Source organism: Haemaphysalis longicornis, unplaced genomic scaffold (assembly GCF_048455015.1).
Source record: "Haemaphysalis longicornis isolate Haplotype H1 unplaced genomic scaffold, Haemaphysalis longicornis Haplotype H1 scaffold_1, whole genome shotgun sequence".
Taxonomy (NCBI): Eukaryota; Metazoa; Arthropoda; class Arachnida; order Ixodida; family Ixodidae; genus Haemaphysalis; species Haemaphysalis longicornis.
In genome coordinates this window covers 5,352,862-5,364,151 of record NW_027526203.1, presented here as the reverse complement: position 1 = coordinate 5,364,151, position 11,290 = coordinate 5,352,862, and the positions used below count along the sequence as shown (strand labels likewise).

The window sequence follows — 11,290 nt, the reverse complement described above, 5'->3', positions numbered from 1 at the left end:
CGGCGTTTACATGCCCATATTTTGGTCTTTTTTTAAGTGCGAATGCACTTCTTAAGCGAGCCTGAAGCGTCCGCCGCCGTCCGCATAGCAACAGCTGCGGGTGCGCGCGCTCCTCGTCTTCCTTGGCAACGGGAGGAGACGGGCGCGCGCTGCCTGGCCGCTGACATGGCACATACCCACGTGGGGGATTGGCCAGGAATCTCCCCGTCTTCCTTGGCAACGGGGGGAGATGGGCGCGCGCTGCCTGGCCGCTGACATGGCACATACCCACGTGGGGGATTGGCCAGGAATCGGGCGTGAGAAGGGCTAATGCCCCCGCTTAAAGGAGTACTGACACGAAATTTCAAAGCTGAGATCCGCTCTAGCAATCAAGTACAACGACAACACAAATAGGTGTCTGTGAATAAATCCATCTTTCTTTCTTTGTAGTTGTGTGTGTGTGTGTGATCTCTCTTTCGCGAACATTACCGAACCGCGCAAATTCAACTCGTGCATTCGCACTTTCACATTCTTCCCCTCGGGGAAATGCGGGGAATTTTTTTTCGAATACATTGTCAGTGTATGACATAGAACCGAAAATATGACATCAAGTACATTTGATGAAACGGCCGTCCCTAGTTCGATGGAAGGGCGTCTTGTGAAACAGCATTAGGAGAAATGTTGTTTGGTAAAACCTCCGAGAACTAACGGAATAAAAGCCCCTGCTCTTAGGCCCCTGCTCTTAGGCCCCTGCCGGAAAACCGTAAGGGCGGCAGGAACCAGCTATTTATTCTTTGCAGTGCTGAAATTTTACCTGTCGTATAGGACAAGTTCAAATTCGCCCACCTTACACAAAATACGGGAGTTGTGCGTGTCGTGTCATCTCGACGCTTATTCGAGATGGCTTCTTCCAAATTTTTATATATATATATATTGGATGGGCGGCCGATCCTGGTTCCTGGCAAAGTATCTGGGTGTAAATGTGTTAGAGCGAGATTTCCTTGAGCCTGCCTGAAGGCCAAAAGTCTGCTGTCGTGTTACACTTCTTTTTTTCGGGGTTTTTTTTTATGCGGTTAGCTTTCACGGCTATACGAGTCAGGCCGTGCTTTGGTCTGAAGTTGTCTCAAATAGGTATTTGTGCCCACACGTACCGTTTATGTGGTAATTTGCATTCCATGCAGAAAGCACGACACTGTTTAATTAGGTGTTCCCATGACTGCTGTAGTGACTATCATTGAGGAAACAAGCATTCGTTCTTAAAAATTCTCAATTGTTTATTGATATTGTTGGCCCACGCGTCACCTGGGTCGCCACCATCGAGACTTCAGTTCCACTGACTCCATCCTGGATAACGCGACCAGACTGGCCCCTGTGGCCAATATGGCCAGACTTGTCCGGGGTAATAGCCCCTCTGCAGGTCGCAGCGACTGGCCACGTGGTGGATCGCTTGAATCTGCCGGGGCTGCACGGAAGCGTACAAAATACTTGAAAAATAACTTTTGAGGCTACAATCAAATATTGTTTCTGCAGCGTCTTACACTAGCAGATTGGGTGCTCCCACCCTTCTTGCCGTGTGCATAAAAGTATAAGCGATGCTCATGTGCTACACTATCAAGGTCGAATAAAGGTAAGAGCAGAAGCTCTTCACCGCCATGCAATGCAGAAAATCCGAGGAAAAGTTATACACTTAAGCCTGGATATAACGAAGTTGACAAAAATTCGCAATTTTTTGTTACATGCAGGTTTGGAGTTCAGGCTCGCGGGAATGAAGCAGAAGCGAAACCGAAAAGCTAGATATCAGTGAGTGTGAACTCACCCTTCAAGAATTTATTTCACAGTGAAAAACGGCGTGATTTACACCTACTGCTTTCCTACGAGCTTGGTCACTACGCGGCACTCCAAAGAAGCAATCTCACTCACCGCCGTATTCACAAGCGTAACCTAAATATCAGTTTCGCCTTTTGACACTTTTCAGTTCCTTTACGTCTTTTAAGCACCAATCTTATGCTGAAACGGCGCCTTTTTGTGAACTTGGTGCTCTTTTGCGCACTCAACATTGGTGGGGGGGTGCTAGCTGGTATACTGTACCGGGCGGCTACATTATTCTTTCTCGCCGGCGGAGACGGCATTTAAAATTGCGAGCTTGTCTTCGAAAGACAAAACTTTTCGTTTTCTGGCAGCAGAACTCACCACCGACGAACCGACACCACAGATAGCAGTGACGCAGCCGTGGCAGTGGAGACGCGCGACTACACGCCGACAAGCAGGCCTAGCACCTAACCGACACCACATTCACACGTGGAAACGCACGGTAATTTGCTGTGCGAACGAAATTCGCTAACATAGCAGATTTCTCCAGCCGATTTTTCAGCAAAGGAGCAAAAAACAATGGCTCATCTGCGTAGACAATTAGTTACATCAAGGTTAACCGTCACAACGCTTTCCATACATAATGGTCGCAAAGATATGGGTTTAAATGGGGCTGGCAATAGGGAATTGAAAAACACGCTTAAATCCAGGAATTCGATACATAATTACAGGTTAGTTACATCCGAGTTAAACTGGATATGAACTGTGCGAACTACGCCAGGTATAAAGTAAGGACTGCGGTGACCACCACACCCTACTCCCTCTTCCGAAGCATTGCATTACAGAAGCCCCCAACACCATACAAGGAGAATAGACACCCATCGCCCTGGCAATCGCCCAAACCCGAGCATGTACCATCATCCCGGACTGTGGGCAGCACACAGAAATTATACGGCAGGAAGAATTTTCAATAGCACCTAAACATCACCCATCAACGCCCACCTCTGAAAAACATAACGCTCATCTGGTTCCCAGACACACTCCTCTCTGCGGAAACCAGGCGGCGCACGCCATCGCTCGAGATTTGGTTTGCCAACATCCGCTAGAAGAAGAGAAAAGGACAAGATACGCCCTTCACACGGACACAGACGTCACAGAGCATTACCGGCCAGGACGAAGGCGATGCTCTCCAATCTCTGCGAAACTTACCAGGCCCCAAAAGATTGCTCTTCGTCAACTCTACGCACCCGCGAGGCTACATGCCGTACACACCACCCTCTACGATACCTTACGAAGACACAGCGGCGTCCCTGCTACGGCTTACCACATGGTAAGGGAATGTCAAAATAACTCCGACGTCGACTCTATCCCAAACTCCTGACGCAGTGGGAGAGAAAATTCGCTAGCTCTTGCCCCAGCACACAGCTGGAGCTTATCGAATGGGCGATGACGGCGAATTGCTCCATGGGGCCCTGGACTAAGCGCGCCAGATGGACACGGGTCAGGGGCCCCTCGCAAGGGTAAAGGCAGCTTTCCTGACGTGAAATCCCCTTTCAAGGGTCCGTACTCGACCGGGGACGTCTGTACCCATAAAGAAACGGGTGGGTGCCCGCCGGTACCTGGGTTCGAACCTAGTACCTCCCGCATACGAGGCGAGTGCTGTACTTCTGAGCCATCTCTGCGGTTAAACCAGTGTTGTACACGTTCCTGTAAAATAGGAACGAAAGCTCGTTCCTTGTTCCTCCCCAATTTTGAAACGAGTTACCGTTACAAGTTCCTTTATTGCGAGAACGCGTTCCAGTTCCACTTCTCAAATAGGAACGTGTCGTTACATTAACGTTACAATTGGGTTTTTAAATTAAAGTATAGTGCGGGATAATCGTGGGACGAATTTAAAACTCACATCCAACTACGTTCATTATACAAATATTAACACCGCCGGAAGCAGATTATCTGGAGATAAAAATAACAAAAAGAAACGCTCCTAGGAAAAATTTTTTCAGGGAGCAGCGGATAAATTCCAGACGTGTCTAGGACATTTCGCTGCAGGATGTTTCGGTGCGGAAATCAAGGCGTTCGGACATGTCGGTGTACAGACATATCGGTGAACGGGCATTTCGGTGCACGGCCATTTCGGTGTACGGACATTTCGGTGAGCCCACTTTCCGGCGACCAATTGGGTTAGGTTAGGTTAGGTTAGGTTAGGTTAGGTTGGGTTAGGTTAGGTTAGGATAATTTAAATTATCCGGTGCTTGCCTGTTTGCGACAGCCCTTATATTTTTATTTTCGCTTAACGTTGGTTATGGACTACAATCTGGAGTAGTGAATTTGTTTTGATTGATGCCTTGGTTGATCTTTGCCAGGCATTTTTAGATATTCTACATTTATATATTTTGTTTATTACCTCTTCCTGGAGACACCTGTTATGCAGCCGAATGAATTCGTTAGCAAACTTTTTTTTTCATTCACGACAGGTTATTAATTTATATTCGCTCTTTTTTTCGCCAAGACGATAAACCGGTGTTAACGATGGTCTAACGCCTTTTTGTATTTTTTTTAATCAGTCACCCTCAAATTACATGAATTACATGCACACTCTCAATATCCAAAACGTAACAGACATTAGCTAGCCCCCCCAGAATGCAGAAAACCTTATGAAGAGTATTACGTAGGCTGGGCTGCCTTGCTTAAATGAATTTGCGATCACTGGTCAAGGATATTGTCGTGGAAGAAGAACGGGCCTTTTAGGGGCGAAGCTCCTTAGGGCGTGGGTCTGTCCATCCTCGACGTATGTATGTAGCCAACTCTAGTTTAGTTCTTGGATTGTTTACTAGATGGCGTGGCTCCCTCTAGTTTAGTTCTTGGATTGTTTACTAGATGGCGGTACTTGTATATGATGAAAAGATGAGCTTGGATTGTTTACTAGATGGCGTGGCTACCTCTAGTTTAGTTCTTGGATTGTTTACTAGATGGCGGGGAGCGTTGTAATAAAATCCGTTCGCTGTTGGCGCGCGCTCGGAGTCGCCCGATGGATAAGGCTGCAGATGTGCGAGCCCGCGAGGCAGAAGCGCTCCGTGAAGCTGCGCGACGCCGCCGCCAAGATCCTGCCGTACGAGAGCGGGAGGCCGAAGCGTGTCGTCTGGCTGCGCGACGACGCCGCCAAGATCCCAGCGTTCGAGAACGAGAGGCCCAAGCGTCACGGCAACGGCGCGAGGACCCTGCCGTACGCGAAGCGGCACGGCTGCGGCGCGAAGAGGATCTCCAAAACGTCAGAGAACGGGAAGCGGCGAGAAAGCGCGCGTATCGGCAGGCAGACCCCGATGCAGTGAGAGCTCGTAAGGCGTCTGCAAAACGCATCAGGCGAGCTCAGCCCCAAGGTGCCGACGCGCGGTTTAAGCGAAACTTTCTAGACGTTACGTTCGGACACAGATGTAGTGGGCGAACTTTCACTGAAGAGTCACGGTTTTACCGATGATTTCCCCTCAGGAGCTTCGCCCACTCATCATCATTCACCCCGTGGATATGCTGTGAATTTTTTTGAAAACAGCCGCAGCTTCTATATCTCCTAAATGCTCATTAAGCGCGTACGGGTTGTGCATACAAATTCCACCCATCCTGTTCGGGAAAACCAACTTTCGTATTATGTTTACATGCCTAGCATTGCCTACATTCACCACATCTTAATTCTTAGTCCTAGCGCCCCCCCCCCCCTTCCCCGCCTGTACGCTTGCATCTCGACCAGATTCCTTTTTTTCAGTCATTATTTTCGGTTTCCCCTGAAAATTCTACAGGCGTGGCGGAGTTCACGGTCTCCGAAAGGCACCACCGTGATACAGGGAAAAGCTTTATATTCACTGTGAGCTCACGAAACCTCTGTATGTGCAACAAAAAGCCAACCAAAAAGCCGCTGAGAACACAATGGCCACTATCGTTTGCTGGCTACGCCCTTCCGCGCATCGCGGTCATACCGACGGCGCCCCCACTCCAGGAATAGCACTTTCTTCGCCTTCAGTTTCCCCATTAAGAATTGACTCTTCAAGTCGCCCATATAATGGACACCCCAGGCAGACATTGCTTTCTCCCTTTATAAGAAGCAAAAAATTGAATAGGCTATTGTGACGAGAGCGGCAACAGTCGTCTTCAAATTTTCGAAGTCCAGTTGACGCAATGGTGCAGCACAAGTGACACCCCTCTCGCTCTACCAAAGGGGCTGGTAGCCGGCGGGGCTCAGCCTTCCCCTCCCCAAAGTAACGCCGCCGTAAGTGCGATCGTTGGTTGGATAGTTTTAAGTAGAACCGACACCGAATGCAACGAAGACGAGATTGATTGAGAAAATATTTAAAACGAAATGCAAACGCGCTAAATCGACCTCGTTTTTCCGTTTCTTTTTCGCGGGAGGTTTGCGGTGGGGGTGGAGGGGCGGGGAGGAATGTACTAAAAGCGGCAGCGTCTTGCACCGTTGGGTGAAAGCAAAGCGTTTCGGAAACACTTAAATTCTTAGGGTTATTCACATGAATGTTAAAATAAAGAAAAAGGTGGCAAGGATGCAAATTAACAAGGTAAATGTTTACCATCTACTACAGAAATTGGGTTTTACGTGGCAATGCTCCATCAGGGTTTAGCGTTCGTTTTCACGCACAGCGGTGCAAGCACAAGTCTCGAACGTAAAATTCTATCAAGTCACGAAATTACAATATCAATACTCAAAAAATGCCTGCGCCATCGCGTGACTCAAAATGTTTGCTCCAAGATGTCATGCACCGAAATGTGCGTGCTCAGAAATGTCCGTGCGTCTCAGAAATGTCCGTGCGAAATGTGCGTCTCAGAAATTTCGGTGTCGGATATTAACACCGAAATGTCCGGATCTCGCCTTAGACAACCTTTACCCGCCAGGGAACAATGCTATCGGCCAGACGCGCATCCTGCTTTCCCCAGACAAACGGTGAAAGGTGAAAAGCATTCTCGCGGCTACTCTATTCACCCGTCGAACGCCGCGTAAGCTCAACCAGCATGAAAGCAAGCACAAGCTGCGGCCTGCTGCGTGGTTATTCTTCTGCCTTTGACCTTCTAGGAAGCACGTACGGCTGATGAACGGGCAAACTGACCAGCTTAGAGGAAGGGAAACGCAGTAGCGACTTGTGGATTTCTGTACTTGAGCCTTGGCATCAAAAAAGGCAAAATCGTAGCGATGTAACGGCAGGAACGCCGTTCCTGCCGTTCCTTAAAAAACCTAACGAGTTACCGTTACAGTTCCACCGACCCTTAATGGAACGGTGGCGTTCCTTCGTTCCTCCAGCAAGGAACTAGTTCCAGGAACGCCGTTCCTTGTAACGCCGTTCCGTACAACACTGGGTTAAACTGACAGTACTTTTAAATGCAGAGCATTTCAGTAACTCACGATGTCACCCGCGTTGACGTCTGTAGTCGTAGTCCGCACCCCTCCCCCTACACTATATAAAAAAAATACTATCCGGCGCCTGGTTTCGATCCCTCGACCCTGCGGGCGGAACGCAATGTACATGGTGCTCTACCCAATGCGCCACAAAACCGACACAGAATGAAAGGCTACGAACGCGCTTTATATCCTTGACTCATTCAAACTACGCCAAGAAGCTGCTGATACAACGCATTCACTACCACCAACTCCCCAAACACTAAACGTTAACGCAATACACCCACCCCCTATGCGACGCATTTACTCGAGTCCCCCTCGCGGGGAGATGGGCCCATTTTTTCTCATTTCAATAAAGTTGCACTCACCAACGCTGCCTGTATATTCTCTGCCTAACGCGTGAGCGAAATATGGCCAAACAGCCTCTCTCCTGTTGCTGTCTCTTACCCTTTCCCGCTCCGTAGCTTTTCTACGTCCTTTAATGCCCGCCAGCCAGCGCCGCTTCTCGGAAACTATGCAAAATAGTTGACAGTTTGTTTAGCGTTCCCCAGGTGGCTCTCGGACGCATTCGAGGCAAGCTGACAGACACACGCTGTAGAAGTACAGTGGCTAGAATAGTAGAAGTGGGTGCAGTGTTCGCGACTCGCGAGCAGTGACGTAAGGCCGGACGTCCGCCGGCGCGCGCCACATAGCGGATGAGTGCCTGAACTAAGCGTCCCTATCGCTCCCATCAGAAAGCGGGCGACGCGTTACGCAATGTTTATACAGGCGGCGTTGCACTCACTCACTCACTCACTCACTCACTCACTCACTCACTCACTCACTCACTCACTCACTCACTCACTCCATGCATTTTAAAACTTCCGTGGGTCTGTTTTGCCGAAGTGCGCTAGAACGACCAAGCGTGGTGTTCAAGGCACAAAATTTGACTAGTGACGATGCCGGGCATGTAATTTGTCTGAAAAAACTGATCTGCCCTGTGACATGGCGCGGCGACAAACGTCATGCTTGCTTTGCGTAATGTAACCACGCAAAGAGCTTCTTTCGCATCAAATGGTGCGCTAATATAGTCATCGCTACTGCACTACTACGATCGCAATGATTGGGATTCATTTGAATTGAGGTGAAGCCTAGCCAAGGGAGTTATTTTACTGCTCAAATTTTAAAGTAATTTCATGGTTCAGCTTCACCACAATCCACTCGGGTGTACAATCCGTGTCACCACCCAAGCGAATTCGGCGAGTAACTGCAAAGTGCAAGCATACCATTTGGCTAACAAAATGTGATTCTGAGTCAAACCACATTTTTTGCGCAATGAACCACGAGACTGACGTTCTGCATTGCGCAATGCCACCAAATCATGTGATCGAAGCCGCCGTTCGCCGAGATTTCATTGTTCGTTGCATGAACTCGACAAGAAAGTGCATTGTGGGAAGTCTGAACCACATGACTGTAGAGTGTAGATATAATGTAAAGTGAACCTTATGCCTAGGCCGGTTGACTGGTACATCACGGGTTCGACTGAAACCTTGATAGTCACCATTTGCGGTTTCTACCGTCCACATTTCAACCGGTATTCACACCAGGTCGCATTCAGTGTGAGCGCTTGTTATGCATGCTATCACCACGCGTCACCGTGTATAGACAAGCATTCGCTTTGATGGTTGGTGGTAGCACGACTCAACCACGCTCTATAGCATTATCGTTGTCGCTATGCATAATTTAATACATCATGCTACCTTATGCTACCTTCCGGCAGCCTTTATGCCGAAAGGTAGCATAGGAGGGATTACCGTCAGTCGACTGCTCATGGCAAGCTGTATAGACACTCTAGTCGGGCCCGGGGGTTACCTTAACCCCGCCTTGTCACAGTGGCGCTGGCTACCACCCTACAGCATCCGCCGTGGTGGCTCAGTGGCTAAGGCGTTGCGCTGCTGAGCACGAGGTCGCGAGTTGGATTCCCGGCCGCGGCGGCCGCTTTTATGATGGAGGCGAAAAGCAAAAACGCCCGTGTGTATGAGATTTCGGCGCATGTTAAAGATCCCCAAGTGGTCAAAATTAATCCGGAGCCCTCCACTACGGCGGGCCTCATCGCCTGCGTTGCGTCGGCGCGTCAAACCCTACAATCAATCAATCAATCAATCAATCAATCAATCAATCAATCAATCAATCAATCAATCAATCAATCAATCAATCAATCAAATCAAATCAATCAATCAATCAATCAATCAATCAATACCAACCTCTCGTGTCAGATACAGTTGCGTTAAATATAAATACCCCAGGAAGTGATGTAGAACACATTCGCCCATGTAGCTGATCGATAAAGCGTCCGAGATTTAATCGAAAGGCGTTGGTTCGGTCCCCATTCTGAACCCATGAAAAAAGCCTACCTGTTCCCTTATGCCTCCTGCGGCGTTCTAGACTGCTGGCCTTCCTTTTTGTATTTCCTCAACGAGCCCCTCATTGTATTATCATACACGGATACATCGAATCATTGTATATATCGCACAGCCTGAACCGCCCCTTGAAAATCCCACGCAAAAGTGTAGCGCTGTTGTACGCATTTACCGAGCGCCCGGTCACGGGCACATTCGATATATCATACGCTACTCCGCAAATACCCCAGCAAGCGCGCTTCACCTTACGGGCGGGTGGCAATGGTGATAACTTCTCGCGGGCGCTGCTGCGCTCGGTGAGGATGAGGCGGGCGTCGCGTAGCTTCGACGGCCTCGCTTCGATGGCATCGAGAACGCCGGGAGTGACTGGGTGCGAAAGGCAATAAAGGAAAAGGGAAAACCAATCGGAAGCACTCGCTTTCTGGCATTTTTTCAGTGTGTCAGTGGAACCGATGTGACGTGGTGCGTGTTTGTTGCGTCCGCGGCACGCGGTTTGGAGCCATGATCTCTATCTCTCTCCCTCTCTCTCTCTCACACACACACGCACACGCACACGCACACGCACACGCACACGCAGACGCACACACACACACACGCATACGCGCGCACACACGCACACACACATGCACACACGCGCATGCACGCATACTGAAGACGACAGCGCTGAGTGCTTAGAAAGTGAATTTAGAGAGATGTTAGCGTTCCCACGTGCCATTCCGAATGATACAACAGCACACGAGTTTGTTATAAGTGCTAACGACGGTGTGCTTGCTGAGGCGGCATTACCGCATGTTCTTTAGGAACCATCACTCTCAACGCATCTTAAATCCCTTTCACCTCCTCCCTCGTCTCTCCAAGACTGGCTCGGACCAAGGACCGGACCGAGGGCCGGGTGGCGAGCTCTAGTGGCTCACAGTCCTCCCGTCTGTGTAATTTTTTGTCCTTTCAGAACCGTGGACTTTGGGGGTCTTTTTTGTGTGTGTGTGTGTGTCAATAAAGTTTGTAAACAACAACAACCAATGCCGAAAAAGCGGACCCTACTAGCAGCCTTAGCAACGTTAACAATCGCCTACTGCAGCCGAGGTTGCGTCGCTGTTCAGATTCACAAGTGTTGTGGCACGGTGCACAACGCCGGATTTTCTCATTTGGACGGCGTTCGTAAGCTCAAAGACAGTGCGGTGAACTTTATGATGCAGAAGAAGAAGCAAGCGAATATCACAGACTTTTTCATGTTAAATAAAGTGCATTAGTTCGAATTTTCCGTGCTGTGAACAACAAATCGGTAAGCAACCGCTTGTCGCGATCTCGGAAATCTCAGTAACGTGCGGAGTTTACAGGTATATATATTATAAGGGGGATTATAGCTGGGGACCAGCAAGACGCTTGGAAAGGGGCAGAGACCAGAGACGGACAAGGCAGCGCAGATCGATGTCTCGGTGCGTTCTCTTAGAGCGAGCCACTCGCGATGCTGACCGTTCCTCTTCTTCTCCCGCCCAGCGCCTTGCGCCTGCCATCATCATGCGGTACATGGCAGTCCTTCCTCCGCCACATACCCCGTCGGTTGCACAGTGGAGATTGGCGCACACTAAGCGCAAGGTATGCCGTCGTGTCGGGGACAGTTCGCCACTAAGAGCGGTCTAGCGCGAGTTATATAGCGATGGCCTACACCAGTGAATGGACCATTCAATGCTGAACAATTGTCCTGTGAAAA

General features: G+C 49.3%; 1 protein-coding gene across 1 annotated transcript in view; it reads right to left on the bottom strand.

Moving 5' to 3' along the window:
• Window positions 1–1,252: 1,252 nt before the first annotated feature.
• The window catches only part of LOC144163033 (antimicrobial peptide microplusin-like), a 45,039-nt gene continuing 35,001 nt past the window's right edge, over window positions 1,253–11,290 (bottom strand). Inside the window, exon 5 of the mRNA XM_077693817.1 lies at window positions 1,253–1,441. Within this exon, the coding sequence (XP_077549943.1) occupies window positions 1,304–1,441 (138 nt within the window). The 3' untranslated portion in view covers window positions 1,253–1,303. The remainder of the gene's footprint in view (window positions 1,442–11,290) is intronic.